The sequence below is a fragment of the Microtus oregoni genome, unplaced genomic scaffold (assembly GCF_018167655.1).
Source record: "Microtus oregoni isolate MIOR12 unplaced genomic scaffold, Mior012 000043F_ref0000047, whole genome shotgun sequence".
Lineage (NCBI taxonomy): Eukaryota > Metazoa > Chordata > Mammalia > Rodentia > Cricetidae > Microtus > Microtus oregoni.
Window position 1 is genome coordinate 20,366,057 of NW_024543210.1, and position 20,772 is coordinate 20,386,828.

Here is a 20,772-nt window from a genome sequence, read left to right on the forward strand (position 1 = left end):
CTTCATGTGGATGGAAGCGGAGTCTCTTGGCTTCTAGCTCTGACTCCGGCTCTGCTAGCTTGTCATCACCACCAGGGCGGATCCTGACCCCCTGGAACTGGAAGCCAAATAAACTTTCCTCCCTGAGTTGCCCTTGATCATAGTTTTGTTTTTGTTTTTGTTTTTTTTTTATTACAGCAACAGAAAACTAACTACTGAAGACATTTTAAAAAAGAGATTCCTTTTTTCTAACATACTTCCTTGTCATTAAAAATAATTTCCAGAAAATATACCGGTCTGGAGAGTTAGACAGTTCAGGGTTTACGAGCGCTTGCTGCCCTTCCAGAGGACCTGGCTTTAAATCCTAGCACCTATGTTGGTGACTCACATCTGTAGCTTCAGTTCCAGGGGATCTAATGTCTTTTTCTGGCTTCCTTGGGCACTGCATACCTGTGGTACACAGACATAAATGCAAGCAAAACACCTATACATATAAAATGAAATTAAGTTGAGTTATATACGAAAATATAAAGTATGATTCTGCCATATAACAGGTGTTTCCATTTTGACAGAATACCTCAAACATTTGGGTGTCATTTTTCATTTCTAATCACCAGGCCTTCAGCGATTTGTTGGTGATTGAGCCACGCTGTGTCAGATCCAGACTGGTTCTGGCTGGCTGGGGAGTGAGGGAGCCACTCTTAGTGAACCTCTGACACTGGCTCTTCAGCTCTCCATACAGGAAAATGATGGAACACGAGGGCTGTGGTTTGAATATTTTGTCTCTCCAGGATTTATGTTGAAATCTAATCACCAATGTTTTGGTATTATGGGGTCCTTTGGGAGGTGACTAGGTCATCTTGAGGGTGGACCCTTTGTGAAGGGGCTCAGCGCCCCTCCCCCACGGCAATGTTTGTCTTTTTGCCACGTGAGAACACCAGCTGCTGTCTGTACGGAATGGACCCTCACCAGGATCTTAATCTGGTATCTTTATCTTGACCTTCCCTTCCCAGCCTCCTGATCTGTGAGGATTAAATTTATATTCTTTATAAATTACTCAACCCACGGTATCATAGTATGACAACAAGAACAGAAAAGCCAGTCATATGAATCAGTACAAAAGTGTGACTATTGTTATTACTATTTATTTTGTATAAAGGATTTCATATAGTCCAGGCTAGCCTTTGACTGTCTATATATATATGTTGGCTAGCCTTGAACTTCTGATCCTCCTGCCTCCACCTCCACTATAGTGAGATTACAGACAGGCAGCACAAGCCTGGCCGGTCTTTACTTTTGGTCAGTTACCTCTGTGGAATGCCCACTCTTAGCACTTTCACTGAGTCACCGTGTATCCTTTACACCGATCCCATAAGGAAGGTTTTACTATGAAGTCCCTTTCTCTATGAGGACACCGAGGCAGGTAATGGTTTGAGAATTTGCTCCAGGTTAGGGGCTAAGAAGTGACAGAAAAGAGCTTTAACACCTGGTGCACCGGCCTCAAGGCCTTGGAGCAGCCAGCGCTGTGTTGTGGTGTTTGCCTCTTGCCTCACATTTCCTCCCACTGCCAGTGCTCCAGGGCCCCCTTCTCCTGAAATACACCAGAGGCAAGGGGAGTAAGGGGTGGGAGGCCAGGGCTGGAAGGTGATGGGAGGGCAGAAAGAACTCTCTTCTGAGTGTCCATGCCTTCCGGGCCTGGATAATATTCAAAGTATCCAGATCCTTTTGCTTCTTGTTCAGACTTCACGTTTAGCCTCTAATAGCTCAAAACAATTAGGGTGACAGATGGGGCAACTTGCCTCGACTCGTTACCACTTCCTTTGGTGAAGCTGATGTCGGACTTAGCCTTAATTATGTAGTTTCCATCCAGCTAAGGATCCTGAGTGGTTATTGACAATGATTTTGCTATAGAGTTAAGACTTTATTACCTGAAGCAACGTTAATAGCTCAGTTGGTAGAATGGGTGTCTAGCATGCATGGTCAGTGGGTTTGGTCACCACCTTGTAAAAAATGACTGTGCTAATTCACACCTCTAATCTCAGCAGTGGGGAGGTGAGACCAGAGACTCAAGGTCAGTGTCAGCTTTGTAGCAAGACCTGAGGTCATTCTGGGCTACTTGGGACACCATCTCTAAAAATTTAATAATACAAAAATATCCTTGGTGAACAAAATATTAGACTTTAAAGACAAAATCCAGCTCAGACATGTAAGACTACAGCTTTATTGAGATCAGCAAAAGGCTAATGTCTGGGCCCTAGTTTGCTGGTTTGCTTTGATATTTTTAAAGTATCACATTTATAACATGTTGCAAAGTATTGTTTTGATAGCTGAGATTTTTTTCGTACATTGTAAATTGTGCACCCAAGACAATTATTATCACCTGCTGTACCCTAACCCTAGCCTTTCGTTGAATTGAAGGTGTATTAGTGTCCGTAGAAGACAAAGCAAAAAGTTACAATTATGGAAGACTAGGTTTGTCTTGAAAATTGCTCAGATATCAATAATCCCATGCATTTCTGTGTCTGATGAATTCACTAACTCTGTGAGGATGGAGCCTAGGAAGAAGCTAGACTGAACTATGCATAGGACTATCTGGTCCCCTAAGACTCTATACAGAGCATTAGTCTTGTTTAAGAGCAAAGGATTAAGAAATCCAAGAGCCAGATTCTAAACCTGCCTGTGTGCCACTTGACCTTTGAGAGAGCACGCTAAATAAAAGGCTACAGGATGCTTTCTTGTCATCTAAACCATCCTTTTCCTCTTGGGCCTGCTCCCCCTGGGCTTCCTGCCTTGGGCTGTATTTAACAAGTAGGATGGCTGGTAGAGCTCACAACAAAAGAAAATGAAGAGAAACTGGCCATCAGTCCACTCAGTGTGGCCAACATAAACAGTCCACAGGTTAGACCTTCGTTCACTTTGGACGTTGGTGGATAGTGGATAGTGCAAGATTTTAACTTAAGTGGAACATGTGTGGATCATGTGTCATGTTATCAAGACTGTGGCTGGACCTGTAAGCATCACACAGAAACAGCCTATATCTCTACAGCATCCTCCTTCATCATGCTGGAGGCCCTTGCCGCTGCTGCACGCACTCACTGCAGCCTGCTCCATTCTTTTGGTAATACTGAAATTTACTTTTCAGTAGGATGAATAATTGCACCCAAAGGCAGCAGGTTCACCACCTTGAACCTGTCAATGTTACTTTATTTGGAGATAAGACCCATGCAAGTGCTTCCTCTCTGCAGTTCTGCTAGGTGTGGGCATCCAAAGACAGAGTGTAGTGCTCAGAATTTAACAGACACTCACTCAGCTTCTTCCCAAGCCTTCTAGTAGGAACCCAGAGCCAGCTTGCACCTGTATGATTTCTCCTCTCCATTTCCCGTTGATAACCAACCACCTGTTTTCCCATGCATGGCTTTCAGCAACTTCGTGCATTTTTGTTATTATTGTTAATGTTTTACATTTTATTGTAGCTGGAAACTTGAACTTGTCTCTGAGGAAGTAAAGGAAAAAGTAGAAAAAGTAGATATTGGGAGAAGTTTTTTGTTTGTCTTTGTTATGCTTTCCTTTTTTGTTCTATTCAAGAGCTTCATTTTATAGCCAGGTTCAGCTATTATCTCTTGTGAAGAATAAAAACTAAAATTTAAAACACTCTCCCTTGTCAGTTATCAGTTACTTCCAGGACATCTTTGAAGTTTTTTTGTTTTTGTTTTTTCCGAGACAGAGTTTCTCTGTGGCTTTGAAACCTGTCCTGGAACTTGCTCAGTAGATTAGGCTAGACTTGAACTCACAGAGATCTGCCTGCCTCTGCCTCCTGAGTGCTGGGATTAAACACATGTGCCACCACCATGCGGTTTCTTCGAAGTTCTTGCTCAGTTTGCCCTGGACCACTGGTGACTACTTAGAGAGTTCACAGGTAGGTAGGTTTTCAGCTTCCAGAAAATCAGTAGTTATCATATGATTCTCAGGGGCATCTGACAACATAAAAAAGTTTCTTTACCTATTTCTCACTTATCTACTTTTTAAAAAATGTTTTCCTTAAGTCTTTGGATTCACATTCTGAATGTTTTCATTCAACTGTAGATTCCAAGAAAACTTTTTAGAAAGTTTATTCATCATCAAGATTATTATTAGTGGTGGTGGTTTGTGTGTGTGTGTGTGTGTGTGTGTGTGTGTGTGTGTGTAATGTGTGTGTGAGAGGTGGGGTGGGCATGTAAGCACCACGCCCATGTGTACTTTAGTAGCATCTTCAGGAGTAGCATGCATTCTCTCCTTCTATGGCTTCTGGGTGTTATCTATGGTTATGAGACTTGCATGGCAACTGCTTTCACCTACTGAGCCATCTCGCTGTCCCTTTCTTTCAGACTAGGTGATGTATAAATGAAATGGAGGAGTAATAGAGATGGCTCAGTGATCAAAAGCCCTGGCTGCTCTTCCTGAGGACCCAGGTTCAATTCTCAGCACCCATAGGGGGACTCACAGATGTTTGTAACTCCAGTTCCAGGCAATCCAGTGCCCACTTCTGACCCCCATGAACACTGCATGCAAGTAACGTACAGATATACATGCAGGAAAAACGCATACAGGAACTGAGAAAAGGGCAGTGTTTGATGTGTATGTTAAACATGGAAATAAATTTGGATTTCTGGTGAGATGAATATGTAGGTCTGTCTCATCATTCAGGTAGGTGGTGAAGTTCAGCCATAGAGAAGGACCAGGGAAAGGAATTTTGATTGATTTAACCTTCTTTCCAGTCAGAGCAGTAATGTGTAGTTAGTTTATTCACTATTTCTGATGATGGTATTAAATCCCTATGACTGTAGAATAAGATGTCTTTGTGCTAAGAGACTGTAGAATAAGATGTCTTTGAGCTAAGAGAAAAATGTTTCCCTGTAGCCACTGAATTCCGTGGTCTTGGCCTAAGAGAATTGGGTGGGAGGATGAGGAAAAGAAGTTGTTCTGATAGAATCATTCTTAGCAGTCATTTCTACAAGAGAAGTGAAGCCTATTCTAGCCAGCTGCTCAGTATCTGAAGATTCTGGCTTGCCGAGAGGAGCTGGGAAAGCAAGGGGAGCAGACACACCAAGGAGAAATGCTATCTGGATGACTCCTTTCCTTCCCTCCGTTCTTTGAAGTCCTTCTGGCAAAGGAGAGACAAAAACAAAAGATCTCTCCACCTAAGAGTGAAGCCAGAAGGCTTTGGACTCCAGCCTGGAAAGGGAATGAATGGATTGCCCCAATTAAAATGCAAGGAGCCTGTAGGCACAGTGGAGTTAGGGACAAAGATGTTGCCCTCAATGGTAGAGCTTTTATTTTTAGGACATTGAAATGGCCAGAGCCTTGCCCTAGGGAGTTTAGCGAGGCCAGGGAATTGTTAGCTCACCTTGATGACCTGGTCACTTATTTTATTGCGCACTGAAGGGGCCCACGGGTCACTGGAAAGCCAGGAGTGGCACCTGATCCAGAAACAGTTCCAGAAACGCTTAGATACATCAGCGGCACAGCCGGCTCTTGGACTTTTAACTAGGGCAGGAATTGAAGTGAATAAAATCCCATCGTGGCTGGCCTAGGAAAAAGAGGCACATGATTTCCTCTAGAAAAACATGATGGAGCTTGCCTAGCCGCATGGCCCTAGGCTCCATCCTCAGCACTGCAATAAATGAATACAAATGGAAAAAAGCCCTTTTATTACCATGTGTTGAAGAAAGTAAGTGAGCTAATGTTCAATTCTTTGGATGTGAGAGCTGAGGATACTAGCAGGGAGAGGACCAATCAGACGATTCCCCTTGACTCTATCCCATGAAAACCCCTGAAATGTGATGGAAGTCAGATATAGGATACATCTCCAACTTAATAAGACTATTTTCAGTTTGGGCCATCTTAGTAAATGTTTGATGTCAGAACTTTAGATTGCCAAAGACTTAAGACCATGTTGTCACAGAACACTGTCCGCATCTCAGTTTGTGTGTGTGCCGTGGTACAACATTATATGGGGCTGGAGAGATGGCTCAGCAGTTAAGAGCACTGGCTTTTCTTCCAGAGGCCCCGGGTTCAAATCCCAGCAACTGCATGGTGGCTTACAACCACCTGTAGCTCCAGTTCCAGGGTGTCTATTGCCATCTTCTGACATGGGCACTAGGCACACTTGTGGAGTACATATATATACACAGAAATATACACATAAAGTAAAATTTTAAAAATTAAAAAAAGTTTTTTTAAGAAAACTTGTTTGCTGAGCCCTATGCTTGCTGCTCAGTCTGCTAAGCTATGAGTAGAACGAAGGGATACAATAAATAAATAAACTTCTAGAAAGTCTGTCCAAACTAAAATCAAGTCTTCGTATTTTTCTTTAAGAGAAAGATTTTGAGAATGAAGCAAAACCCAGCTGCTGTTTTGTTCATGTTGAGCCCATTAGCTCTAGTTCCCAACTTTCTGTAGCCACAAACATCTGACTGACATTTGGCTTTAAAATTCCATGCAAAGAGCGTAGTGGTCAACTTAACCTATCCCCTACAATCTTCACAAAGATTCTTTCCGACCAAAACCAATTTCACCCATGCACAAAGTGCATTGCACGTACTGACTGTGTTTAAAAACGCTGACAGATTGATGAAGAGAACAAAGTTCACCCTCCAAATTTTAGAAGACGGATATGAAGGCACTGTTATCAGCAACGGCTTCCTGTCCCTCATTATCCTGTGTGCTGACCTTCCTCCACGGACATGACAGTTTCTGCTGGAACCGGGGCTGAATTGAACCCATTATGCAGATACTGCAGGATATGAATATTTAAAAACATTTCTCAAAACCCTTTCATTTCCGGAACATTTGTCCCACAGCCCTAGCGAAACACTAATATTCCCTTATCCTTCATATGTCCTCTATGAGCTTGGGCTGAGGCCTTCCCATTGTGTCTGGGGTAAGCTAATTATTTGGGGCCAGAGAAAGAGCCATTTGTTTGGGAGGAGGATCAGCAATGATGTCAGCTGTGTAGAAAGAGGCCAGAGAGATTTCATCTTCGAAGCTCGCCCAGTGGTTCATTCTGGCTGCTGGGGGTGGGTGTTGGGTAGGGGTGAATATGGAGACATGCATATGTATTTCCCTCCTCAATAGAGGCACTCTTATTTTCTTAGTACCTTGAATTGTTCTTTGCTACTAGATATAATTGATGACCTTTCCGGAAGACATACCCAGGAATAAATCTGAAACAGAGTGGGTCCCGCCTCCCTCACCGCTCAGCCTTGCTGGTTCAGACACATTGACTGCCGCTAGCACTGTTTCCTCTGCCTAGAGGCTCTCCCTCCAGTTTCTCACTCAAAATCCCACACATCTGTGGCCTCCTTAGGGAGGCTGAGAGCATTCCACACCCCACCCTCAAGCTAGCTTTCCCTTGGAAATTTACCAGCTGAATGCAGTCACATGTTTATTCCTTTACTTTCTTTTTCTTTAGTCAGTTTCTTGATGGAGTATAGTTATGAAGAAACAGGGTATTTGTCTGGTTTTGTTTTGTGACAGGTCACAAGTAGCCCTTCCTCTACTTCCCCAGGGCTGGAGTTACAGGTGTGTACTTGGTTTATGTGGCACTGGGGATTGAACCCAGAACTTTGTACATGTTAGGCAAGTACCCTACCAATAGAGATATACCCCCAGCCTGATAAATAACTTTGAGCTATTTATATTGATAAATAGCTTAAGCAAAGATACTAAGACAGTGGTGCTGAGGTGGGCGGTAGTAACGCACGCCTTTAATCCCAGCTCTCAAGAGACAGAGGCAGGCAGATCTCTGAGTTCTAGGCCCTAGTTCCAGGATAGCCAAGGCTACACAAAGAAACCCTGTCTTGGGAGGGGGTGGTGCTTAGGAAAAGGACAGTATACAACCCAAGACATGGGTAGCAGGTTTCTCAAAAGAAGACTGGTTTCATTGTCTATCCACTTGAACAAAGAACTTCATCTCTCTAATCCATCCTCTCTCCGAGAATGTGGTATGTGGATTTAGGTGCTTACTTAGTGTCTGTTTGATTAGTAAATGAAGATAGGAGGGGTGGGTATGAAACCCACTGTGGACTACCTGATGGCTCCAGTGATGGGAATAACAGGTCTACCCTTAGTTAGACCAAAGAGATGGCATCCTTGGTGAAGTCAGTCATCATTGTTGTTATTGTTATCACCACCACCACCACCATCATCGTCATAGTTGTCATTCCTCCACTTTCTCACTACTGTTATAGTTGTCAGTCTTCCTCCCCTTCTTCCCCACCTCCTGTTCCTCTTCCTTCTCCTCCTCCTCTCTTTCTTCTTCAACAAAATAGACAAAGAAATTGTGCCAACCTGTCATCATGCCCTGATTAACTATTATCATTGGTTCATAATTTTTCATCATCATATACTCAATATATATATATGTATACATGTCTCTCTCCATATATATGTATATATAGTAACACGTGTACACACATACTTAACATGTGCACATAACAACATAACACACGTGTATGTACGTATATACAGATACATCCATGGATATACATGAACATATATTTTCCTGGGGGCTGCCTTTAAAAGGAAGTATACTTAAAATTATCCTCTGTAAGTTTTATTTATTGTACTGAAAGGTACTATCGTGCCATGGGTAAAGGAAAAAGTTTTAAAGGTGAATTTTTCTCTATCTTTAAACATTAAAATTCCAATATTCTGTTCCAGAGAACATTCAGCAGAATTTGTGGCCTCTCTTACCATCTGTGGAACACAAAACATAATAAACTACCTGAACATGCATCAATTAACTAGTGCCTTCATGCGAAAAAGTATTTAGGTGTTGGGAATGCCGTTATGAGACAGCTGGACTCAGGAGTCCCTGCTCTCCCTCAATTGTGCTTACTAACAATTGGGCGGTCTGTTCCTAATGGGCCTTCTAGAGATGAACAAGAGCTCCCCTGAACCAGTGCTGGGGACAAGCGCTTCATTTTGCCACTCTGAAGTACAGGAAAAGCACAATGCATTAATATCTGTTTTATATCCATGGCTGAATTCTCAGCATTGAAAAAAAAATTACATGTAGCCCTTGTGATTAGATGAAGCGGTGGAAGACTGGCCTAGCAGGAGCGACAGCTTGGAAGGGTAGCTGCGCTCTGACAGGAGCAAAATGGGAGAAGAGACAGCCGTGCAGCAGGGGAGTCCTAGAGCTTCAGGCATGTAGATCCGTGGACAGGGTGATGAGGATTTTGACTTTTATTATGGATGCAATAGCAGCTATCCAAAGAGGGACAATTCAAAAAATAACTATTAAAATGCTGAGGCTTCATTAGCTGTGATTACCCATATAAGATCTGCATAACCTTGGGCTTCTCAACACCCTGTCGTGGAGAGAGGGGAGGCCCCACCCCCGCTGAGGATGTACACAGTTAACTGTGGCTTTTTTCCCCCAATGCTGTAGCCACTGGTAAGGTGCCCATGCTCCTGTAAACAAGCCCTCATCCATACTCCTGTAAATCACTAATGGAAACACACACATATACGGGGGCGGTGAGGGTCATATGAGTAGAACAGATGAGGGACTAATAGAAAAGAAGAAGGGAATGAGCCTGTGTGGGAGGGGAGCAGGAGAGAGTTGGGAGGGTGAATATGATCTAAATACATTATGTATATGCTTGAAATGTTATAATGAAACCCATTATAATGTGTAATTAATATATGTTAATTAAAACACACCCTCTGTGGCTTGCCATAGTGTGACCGTTGAGAAGGGTGTGGTTGGACGTGCTAGAGAGGCCTCAAACTTATCCAAATGAGAGTGTGGTGGCTGGGCTGAGGATATCAGCATGGTAGCCAGAAATAACCAGATCCCACAGCTTTTGAAAGTAGATCTTGACACAGAGGAAATTCAGAGAATCATTAGATCTTACTACAAACGCCTGTATACCACAAAACTGGAAAATGCAAAAGAAATGGACATTTTTTTAGATAAGTACCATATACCAAAGCTAAACCAAGACCAGGTGAACGATCTAAATAGACCTGTTAGTCGCGAAGAACTAGAAACTGTTATCAAAAATCTCCCTTCCAAAAAAAGCCCAGGACCAGATGGTTTCAATGCAGAATTCTACCAGAACTTCCAAGAGCTAATACCTATATTCCTTAATGTATTTCACAATATAGAAACAGAAGAGTCATTGCCAAATTTCTTTTATGAAGCTATAGTCACTCTGATACCAAAACCACACAAAGACTCAACCAAGAAAGAGAATTACAGGCCAATCTCACTCATGAATATCGACGCAAAAATTCTCAATAAAATACTAGCAAACCGAATCCAAGAACACATTAGGAAAATTATCCATTATGATCAAGTAGGCTTTATCCCAGAGATGCGGGGCTGGTTCAACATACGCAAATCCATCAATGTAATCCACCATATAAATAAACTGAAAGAAAAAAACCATATGATCATTTCATTAGATGCTGAAAAAGCATTCGACAAAATTCAACACCCCTTTATGATAAAGGTCTTGGAGAGATTAGGGATACAAGGGTCATACCTAAATATAATAAAAGCTATATACAGCAAGCCGACAGCTAACATTAAATTAAATGGAGAAAAACTCAAAGCCATCCCACTAAAATCAGGAACACAACAAGGATGTCCACTCTCTCCATACCTCTTCAATATAGTGCTTGAAGTTCTAGCAATAGCAATAAGACAACATAAGAGGATCAAGGGGATTCATATTGGAAAGAAAGAAGTTAAGCTATCGTTATTTGCAGATGATATGATAATATACATAAGCGATCCCAAAAACTCTACCAAAGAACTCCTACAGCTGATAAACACCTTTAGTAATGTGGCAGGATACAAGATCAACTCCAAAAAATCAGTTGCCTTCCTATACACTAAGGATAAGGAAGCAGAGAGGGAAATCAGAGAAGCATCACCTTTCACGATACCCACAAATAGCATAAAATATCTTGGGGTAACTCTGACCAAGGAAGTGAAAGGTCTATTTGACAAGAACTTTAAGTCTTTGAAGAAAGAAATTGAAGAGGACACCAGAAAATGGAAGGATCTCCCTTGTTCTTGGATTGGGAGGATCAACTTAGTAAAAATGGCAATTCTACCAAAAGCAATCTATAGATTCAATGCAATCCCCATCAAAATCCCATCAAAATTCTTCACAGATCTGGAGAAGACAATAATCAACTTTATATGGAAAAACAAAAAACCCAGGATAGCCAAAACAATCTTATACAACAAAGGATCGTCTGGAGGCATTACCATCCCTGACTTCAAACTCTATTACAGAGCTACAGTATTGAAAACAGCTTGGTATTGGCATAAAAACAGTGAAGTCGACCAATGGAATCGAATAGATGACCCTGACTTTAACCCACAAACCTATGAACACCTGATTTTCGATAAAGGAGCTAAAAGTATACAATGGAAAAAAGAGAGCATCTTCAACAAATTGTGCTGGCAAAACTGGATGTCAATCTGTAGAAGAATGAAAATAGATCCATATCTATCACCATGCACAAAACTCAAGTCCAAATGGATTAAATACTTCAATATCAGTCCGAACACACTGAACCTGATAGAAGAGAAAGTGGGAAGTACTCTACAGCACATGGGCACAGGAGACCACTTCCTACGTATAACCCCAGCAGCACAGACATTAAGGACCTCATTGAATAAATGGGACCTCCTGAGACTGAGAAGCTTCTGTAAAGCAAAGGACACTGTCACTAAGACAAAAAGGCAACCCACTTACTGGGAGAAGATCTTCACCAACCCCGCAACTGACAAAGGTCTGATCTCCAAAATATATAAAGAACTCAAGAAACTAGACCGTAAAAGGCTAATCAACCCAATTATAAAATGGGGCACTGAGCTGAACAGAGAATTCTCAACAGAAGAACTTCAAATGGCCAAAAGGCACTTAAGGTCATGCTCAACTTCCTTAGCGATCAGGGAAATGCAAATCAAGACAACTTTAAGATACCATCTTACACCTGTCAGAATGGCTAAAATAAAAAACACCAATGATAGCCTTTGATGGAGAGGTTGTGGAGAAAGGGGTACACTCATCTATTGCTGGTGGGAATGCAAACTTGTGTAACCACTCTGGAAATCAGTGTTTCGGTTTCTCAGGAAATTCGGGATCAACCTACCCTTGGACCCAGCAATACCACTCTTGGGAATATACCCAAGAGAGGCCCTATTATACAACAAAAGTATATGCTCAACTATGTTCATAGCAGCATTGTTCGTAATAGCCAGAACCTGGAAACAACCTAGATGCCCTTCAATGGAAGAATGGATGAAGAAAGTATGGTATACATATTAGAGTACTACTCAGCGGTAAAAAACAATGACTTCTTGAATTTTGCATACAAATGGATGGAAATAGAAAACACTATCTTGAGTGAGGTAAGCCAGACCCAAAAAGAGGAACATGGGATGTACTCACTCATATTTGGTTTCTAGCCATAAATAAAGGACATTGAGCCTATAATTCGCGATCCTAGAGAAGCTAAATAAGAAGGTGAACCCAAAGAAAAACATATAGGCATCCTCCTGAATATTAACCTTCATCAGGCGATGAAAGGAGACAGAGACCCACATTGGAGCACCGGACTGAAATCTCAAGGTCAAAATCAGGAGCAGAAGGAGAGAGAGCACGAGCAAGGAACTCAGGACCGCGAGGGGTGCACCCACCCACTGAGATAATGGGGGTGTTCTATCGGGAACTCACCAAGGCCAGCTGGCCTGCGTCTGAAAAAGCATGGGATAAAACCGGTCTTGCTAAACATAGCGGACAATGAGGACTACTGAGAACTCAAGAACAATGGCAATGGGTTTTTGATCCTACTGCACGTACTGGCTTTGTGGGAGCCTAGGCAGTTTGGATGCTCACCTTACTAGACCTGGATGGAGGTGGGTGGTCCTTGGACTTCCCACAGGGCAGGGAACCCTGATTGCTCTTCAGGCTGATGAGGGAGGGGGACTTGATCGGGGGAGGGGGAGGGAAATGAGAGGTGGTGGTGGGGAGGAGGCAGAAATCTTAAATAAATAAATAAATAAATAAGAACGAAAGAAAGTAGGTCTTGAACAGAACTTATGATGGACCAAATAGGAAAAGACTTTAGGGTGACATGAATTTTATCCTGGGTAGCCGAAAGGATGAAGGGGCTGTTTGAAAGGGATGGCAGTAACCTAGTATAGGATATGTAGAGTGAGAGATCTGATGGCGACATCAAGTCGGTTGGAGCCTCAGGATATGCTGTCACATTCGTACGTCAGCTGCTACTGTGTGATCTGTTTCAGGTACTTCTTTGTATACAGTGCTTTGCCATCGACCCGATACCCTAGCTAGGGTTTTACTCTCTTTGGCTCCATGCTCCAGGTGAAAAAGTGGAGTCATGGATGCATTTATCCATTTCCCTCAGCCTGGGAATGAGGCATCTGGGTTCAGAGCCCTCATTCTAGAACTTGGGGTACATACATCTTCACTGGATGGATGTGTCTGAGAAACATCATCATGGCAGCCCACTTTGGACTGGCTCAGGCATCAAAGGTCTGGCCCTGGGAGAAGAGCCATCTAGCCCAGCACAGGGCCTTCTCTCATTTCAGAGAAACCTGTGGCCTCAGGACATTCATTCAGTCAAGCCTGCGTAAAATAGCTCATTCCAGAATCTGAAGCTGGTAAATGAATAGTGGCTAGGGACCAAATGAGAACAGCGTGTTCGCTACAAGGCCTTATTAACCTCCCCACCCTCCTTTGGCTAGCCTTAATTTATCTCTCAAAGGAAATATGGATGTTTTCACCCATAAAGGTAAAGATCGGTATTGAAATCAGCATTTTTGATATGTGGGTTTAATAAATTTTATTTATAACTAGGTAAACACAAACGGATTGTTCTTAAAAATATATCAAAGTCTGAAGAACAACATACAAGCCATTGCCCCGTTAATAAATGGAGTATTGCCATCATCCATCCGGAAGGGCTTTGATTTCCTACTAATCACAACCTCCTCCATCACGGCCCCTCCCTCAGCTGCTTCCCACCCCCACGCCCCAGGCTCATGGCAATAACTTGTCTTTGTACCTTTTTTTTTTTTTGACAGCTTTACAACCTACACATTTGTCGAGGAAGCTGTGATTTAAATTAGTCTGGTTCTGAACTTTGCAAAAATGGAACAGTGTTCTAGCTAGTATTTTGTGACTTTGTGGTTTGTGAGACTTGCCCATCTTCTTCCCTGTGGCTGCAGTCCCTGTTGTTTCTATGCTGTGCTTTCCATCATGATTATAGCATTCTACAGAAGTTCATTTACCAGGCTACGGCTGGACACGTGGGTCCTCTCTACTTTGGCAGTTAACAAAATGCTTCTGTGAACATTCTTCTAATGCCTTTTCTTCCTTTGCACTGAGACATGCTCTCGTAAAGGTGAGCCTCAGAATCCTTATACGACCAAGGATGTCACTGGACTTTTTTAAAAAAATATTATTTTTATGAGTTCTTTGAGAATGTCATGCAATGAATTTTGGTCATGTTCATCCTCCTTCCTCCACCCCTTCCCAGACCCAGCTTTTCCACCCTCAACTCCCTACCCAATTTTGAGTTTTCTCTTTCTCCTTCTCTCTATAGAAGAAAACAAAACCAGTGTGATACAGTTTGTGCCACCCCAACTACAACTGGGGTCACCCTGTTAAAGAAAACTAACTCTCCCCCAAGCAGCCATCAAATGCTAATAGCATGTGTGCACCCATATATTATACAGGTTGGCCGATTCCAGTGTGAAGGCATTTCTCCATGTCCTACCTAGTTAGCTTCAACCATCAACTGGACCCAGCCTAGAGTCACCTGAAAAGGGAGTCTCATTTGAGGAATGCCTAGATCAGATTAGCCTGTGGGCATGTTGTGGGGGGGGTGTTTCTCTTAACTGTTAATTGATGCAGGAGGGTTGAACCCACTGTGGGCAGTACTGTTGCTGGGCAGGGGATCCTGGGCTGTATAAGGAAGCTAGCTAAGTATGAACCTGAGAGCCATGCAGCCAACAGCATCTCTTTATGGTTTCTGCTTCAAGTTCTTACTCTAGTTCCCTTCCCAACTCCCTTGAGTGGTACATTGGAAGCTGAAATAAACCCTTTTCTTCCCTACTTGCTTTTGATTATTGGGTTTTATCATAGCAATAGGAAGGAAAGCAGAGCACCCTGGGTAAGATCCTATCCTGATCTTAGCCTGTATCAGCATGTTGACATGTTCATTGGTGTCCATCTCGTCCTGTTGAGAAGGTGGTAGGAACACCCATGGTAGACAGGGAGACACTGAGGACAAGGAACGACCACTTTTGAAAGTAATGTGTAGTTTTCCCAATAGCTGTTAAGAGTTTCCCTTTGTCTTTAGTCTTACACGATTCTGAGGTCTACTTTTAGTTACTCTGATTGACATTCCTGGGGATTTCTAATCTGAAAAAGAAATTCTTTCACAAGTCCTGGGAAGTTCTCAGCCAGCAGCGGTTTTTCAGATACTGCCTTCCTCCCATTCTCACATCCTTAGGAACTCAGATATACGGATGAGAACGTCTCCCTGTCCACTGTGGGCGTTCCTTCCCCTCGGTGTCTCCCTCTCCACCGTGGGCATTCCCTCTCCTCAGTGTCTCCCTGTGCACCGTGGACTTTCCTTCTCCTCAGTGTCTTTCACCTTATTTCTTTGCCCTTCACGCTGTCCACTCACTGTTGTATTTGAGGTAGTTTATTTTTCTCTTCTTAAGAAATCCATTTAGCTGTTTCTCATGACTACGTGTTCCTTTCTCATATTTCTAGCTTCTTATTTCCTTACACACACCATACCTAGTTGCACATCCTGCTTCCTAAACCCACTATCTGAATTCTTTGCCGGGCTGACTCTATTTGCTCAGCCTTCCAATATCTTCCTTGTTCTTGTTCACGATAATTTGATTTTCTATGTACTTTGTGGTTTACTACTATTGTGTTTTTACCACCTTCTTGGGATATTCTGCCTGAGATGGCTAGCTTGTGGGCACTTTCTTCCAGAAAGGGTTAGTATTTTTCTCTCACAGGTATATGAAGCTATGTGGAAATATTTCAGCTGAAATTTAGGCTGAAAGTTTTTCCAATGTACACAAATGATGCATTTATCCAATTATTCTTTATCAATAAAAAATCAGGAGTCAGATATTGGGGTAAGAACCTGAGAGATCAGAGAAACAACGGATTAGCCTCCAGTGACTTCCTACCTCTTCCATTCCTTCCTCCAAAAAGGGCCGAGATCCTCTCTAAGCCCTGCCTTACTACTTCCTCAGTCCTCCAAAACCTCTATGGTTAATTTTGGTCAGGTAGTGGCTAGCTTTACCCTCAGATTCAAAACAAACTTTACTATTACCATGTAATCAAAATATCACACAACACACAAATCCCTATGTGGGACCTTACATCAGGAGATTTTTCTTTTTCTCTGTCCCTTGGACCCAAATTTAAGGTAGACATTTTTCTTTGTATCTCTAACTAAAGATAAAGTTATCCCCGATGTACTCCTTTTAACCTCTGGGGATTCTCATTTAGGCATCTGATTTTTTTGTTAGTTTGTCTATCTTGGGTTGCCTGAAGGTTCATTCTCCTTTATCATCACATGGGCCATACGTACTCAGACTCAGCAGGGGGTCTCCGGTTTGTTCAGCCGTCCTCAGGGTATGGAAATCAGCTAAGCTTCACTTACATTTCTAGTTTTGAGATTTCCCTTGGCCGCTTGATAGCGCCATGTTGTATATATATGTTAATGTTAGTATACTTTATCTAAGAGATCTATTCCGTAGTAGTTCAAAGTCCCTGATCCTCCACCAGGGAACGGCAGTCCTACAACAAACCTATTACAAGCTCAGCTTTACTTTCTAGTTGTCTTATTTGTACGAGTATCCTTTTGCTTTCTGTTTGTCTAGGGGCTTTACAGGTGATGGTCTGGTTTTGACAGTCTGTGTAATACAGACTGTTAGGGAATGGTTTGTCGTAGTTCATCTGACATAATCAGCAAGTGATGAGGGCCTGCCTTGTGTCAGGCAGCATTGTAGGAAGTGAGCAAAACAGACAAAAGGTCTTCCTCCCTGGTAATCTTGAATTCTAGCTGAAGACAGGGATATAGCGGGTCACATAGCAATGATGCTATAAATTAAATAAATAAGTAGAAGGCAGCCTTGCATTTGTGGAGAGAATAGCTCACAGGTGATTTGCCAAGGGATAATAGTTCCAAGGAAAAGAAGCCATGAGCCCTCAGTGCAAAGATCCAGGAGTTTCATACATGCCCAAGAAAATAAGGAATGCAGATTCTCTTTTTTTCATTTCCATACTGCAACAAGTATTCCCTCTGAAATCTCAATTTTCCCTTTCTGTCTCTTACCCCAACTATAGCTTCGGTGCTTCAGCTGGGATAACTGACTATATGATCTTGTAGGTTTCTTAATCTCTGTGCTGGTTTGCCCTCCTAATATCAATGGATCAAATGCAAAAAACATTTGTAAAGGTGCCTGATAGTGACTCTCTATGAAACCTCATTCATTCTATTTTCTCTCTCCTCATCCCAAGTGTCCCCTTGCTTTCTATGATGGCTGCTGTTGCAGAGGATCTGAGTGACATCAACATAAGATGAGTGTGATAGACTTAAGCAAAAGATAACTATTTACATTGTATCCTCTTGGATTTCCATCTCTTCTCAGCCCTCACATTGACCATGCCTTGCTGGACCTGCCCCTCCTTCGACTCTTTAAGAAGGTGCCCTCTAACCTCTGAGAGCAGCTGGACAACCCATTCCGAGGATACCAGCAGTCCTAGTGTTGCTCCTTCATACACGGACCTGCAGCTCCTCAGTGCTGAGGAGCAGGCAAGTGGCCGGGCTTCCAGGACCGACTCCACGGGTAAGTCAGAGTTCCAAGCTAGAGCTCTCTACAGATCACTTTTGGTGTACGCAGGTCCTCCTTAAGCTCCTCTTTCCCCCACAGCCAGCTTTGTCTGCAGAACAAATACATATGTGGTTGTCTGGTTCGAACGCTAGCATCCTCAGTGGTTTGTAATGGCATCGGGAAAATGGGTAAACAGACTGACTGGTTACTTGGCCAAGGATTCATGTTGGGAAACCATTTGATGGTGTGTATCAAAGCATTGCTCTTTGTTTAGCACAAGTACTGTTTCCCTGTCAATGCATCCTCTTCCAGTTGCTGCTGAGCTGTGTCTAATATTCACGAGGCTGAATCACTCATCCTACCGCCCACACACCTCTCTTCCTCAGCAAGAGGAAGGTGAATCTCAACAGGGAGAAATTAATTGTTAAGTGAAACAGAATGAGAATCTGGGTTCAACCGTAGCATCCAGACTGCTAAGGATTTTGCAGCCAAATGCCTGTAGCATTGTGCCTTATTGAGCTATGTGACAGCCTGGAATGTCCCATGGTCTCATTTGTCAAACTTTGCAGTAGGCATAGGGTGGAAGTCTGGTCTTCACCACAGGTAGACAATGGGTCTGCCAACAAGCACTCTCACGGGCTCTTTGGGATGGTACTGGAAAGATGTGTGTTCTTGATGTTCACTGCTAGCTGGTCTATGGGAGAAATTATTCTCAGGCACACCCCACGGTGTCAATAGTTTTTTGTTTTCCTTCTCAAAAATATTGTGAAATTTGTCTCTAGGTCATTTCATTTTTAAAGTTTAGATACATTTTTTTTTTTCTCATGCAGTACGCTGGTAGATTCTACAAGCATTAACAGTGATCCTGCATAGAAAGTCAAAGGTTCAGGCAGGATTTGCTTTGGAATTTGATAAAATTGCCCACCAGCGTAGTTAACCAAAGAATTCATCTTTACCAACCATTCTTCCTTATGGCATTTTGTTTTCATAAACATTCCTTCAGCGTGCATTAGTCTCTGTGGCTTATGTGGCTGTTCTGTGCCCCACAATTCCATTTCTACCATGGGACAATCTCGTCGGTAGGAGTTACCTGCAGCGGCTGAGCCTGTTAGGCAGAGAGGCTGAGTGTCCCCTTCACCTCTCATTGCCTTCCACTTCCTCCCCAAGCCTTCACAGGGAGGAAGCACACACTCTTTGTAGTGTTTATGGATGCTCAGATTCAACAGCCATTGGTTCAAATCCTGGTTCTGTCATATACCAGCCACACACCTTCACCAATCCTTACACTGTCTACATGCATATATGTATATTGACATGTGTGTACAAGTATGTTCTTATATTTTCACATCATTTTGACCAAATACCTGACAAGAAACAACTTAAGGGGGAGAAGTTTTTAGGGCTCGCGGTTTGAGAGGACATAGTCCATCCCAGTAGGCCAGGCATAGTAGTAGCAGGTGGCTTCATGACGTCCAGAGCATGCGGCAGGGACGCATCACCTGATCATGTCTTGGTGGAACAGGAAACAGACAGACAGGAAGCAGTGTCTGGTAAATTTCAAGACCTGCCCCTAGTGACCCAATTCCTCCAGCGACAAACACCACCACCTGCCGAGAACCAAGGGGATAATCGTATGGGACTATGGGGAACATTTATTAAAACACTATAGCCCTGAGTGGGGGCGGGGCGGGGTGGGGGAGAAGAGAGACTGTGTGTCTGCGACTCTCAGGATCAGACAGAGGGTCACAGGCATGACAGGCCAAGTGTTCTGCCCTGAGCTACACCTGACACATCTCCAGCCCTAGACCCTTGCTATCTTTATGACTCAGTTTCATCATCTGCCAAATAGAAATAATAGCAGCGTGTACCTTACCAGGCAAGACAGTTTATATAGAATAACCTACACGATGCCTGCTTTGGAAGAACTGATACCAGGGATAAACTGCCAAATAGTTCTCATGACTCTCCAGAGGTGCAAATTCAGCCCTTTACTAAGAAATGTGAAGGTCGAACCCAGAGCCTTTTATATGCTAGGCAAATGCTCTACCACTGAGCCACATCTGATCCCAAGTTTATAATTATATATGTAATTTTTTTCTTTTGGGGGGAATGTTTCACTGTGTAGCCTTGGCTGCCCTGGAACTCACTCTGTGGACCAGGCTGGCCTCGAACTCACAGAGATCTGCCTGCCTCTGCCTCCGGAGTGGCTGGGATCAAAGGTGTGCACCACCACGCACAGCAGTTATAATTTTTAACATCTTACTTTTCTCAGTGATATTGTGACAGTTCATCATCAAGAAAAACTCCTTCTCCCAGCACTTGGAAGGCAGAAGTAAGCGCATCTCTATGAGTTCGAGGCCAGTCTGGTCTCCAGAGAGATGCCAGAACAGCTAGGACTGTTACACAGAGAAACCCTGTCTCAAAAAAGTACCAAAAAAGAGAAGAAGGGAGGAGGTGGGAAGGAGGAGAAGGAGGAGAGAAAAAAAGAAAGGAAAAACACTTCCTTCTTGGTTGGTCAGGGACCTGGAAGGAAGCAGGTGGTACACAAGGAAGGGCTGGCTTATTTGGAGAGAATTCATTGAGGAGGCAGAAGCTGAGATCATAGGAGAGCTCATTCGGTTCTCCCTGAGCAAGTGTGATGACAGCAGCCAGGACAAGCGCTCTGTGTGTTGTCACCTTTGGGTGAAGATGGATGGTGGCACTCAGGTCAGCCTGCGGGACTGTAGACTGCAGGGAGCTGAGTCGGTCTCCTCCCTGACATCTGTTCAGGAGTTCTGCGGGGATTTGCCCGCCTCACAGGACAACATGATTTGCCGTGTAATTGTGGAGGAAAGGATTCTGTCACCAGCCCACACTTTCTTCTCGGTTTCTCACCAAGGGGATAATTA

General features: G+C 43.2%; 1 protein-coding gene across 1 annotated transcript in view; it reads left to right on the plus strand.

Annotated features, from left to right (window-relative positions):
* The window catches only part of LOC121434385 (stonin-2), a 154,915-nt gene that overhangs the window by 43,518 nt on the left and 90,625 nt on the right, over positions 1 to 20,772 (plus strand). Inside the window, exon 4 of the mRNA XM_041633290.1 lies at positions 17,702 to 17,899. Within this exon, the coding sequence (XP_041489224.1) occupies positions 17,702 to 17,899 (198 nt within the window). The remainder of the gene's footprint in view (positions 1 to 17,701; positions 17,900 to 20,772) is intronic.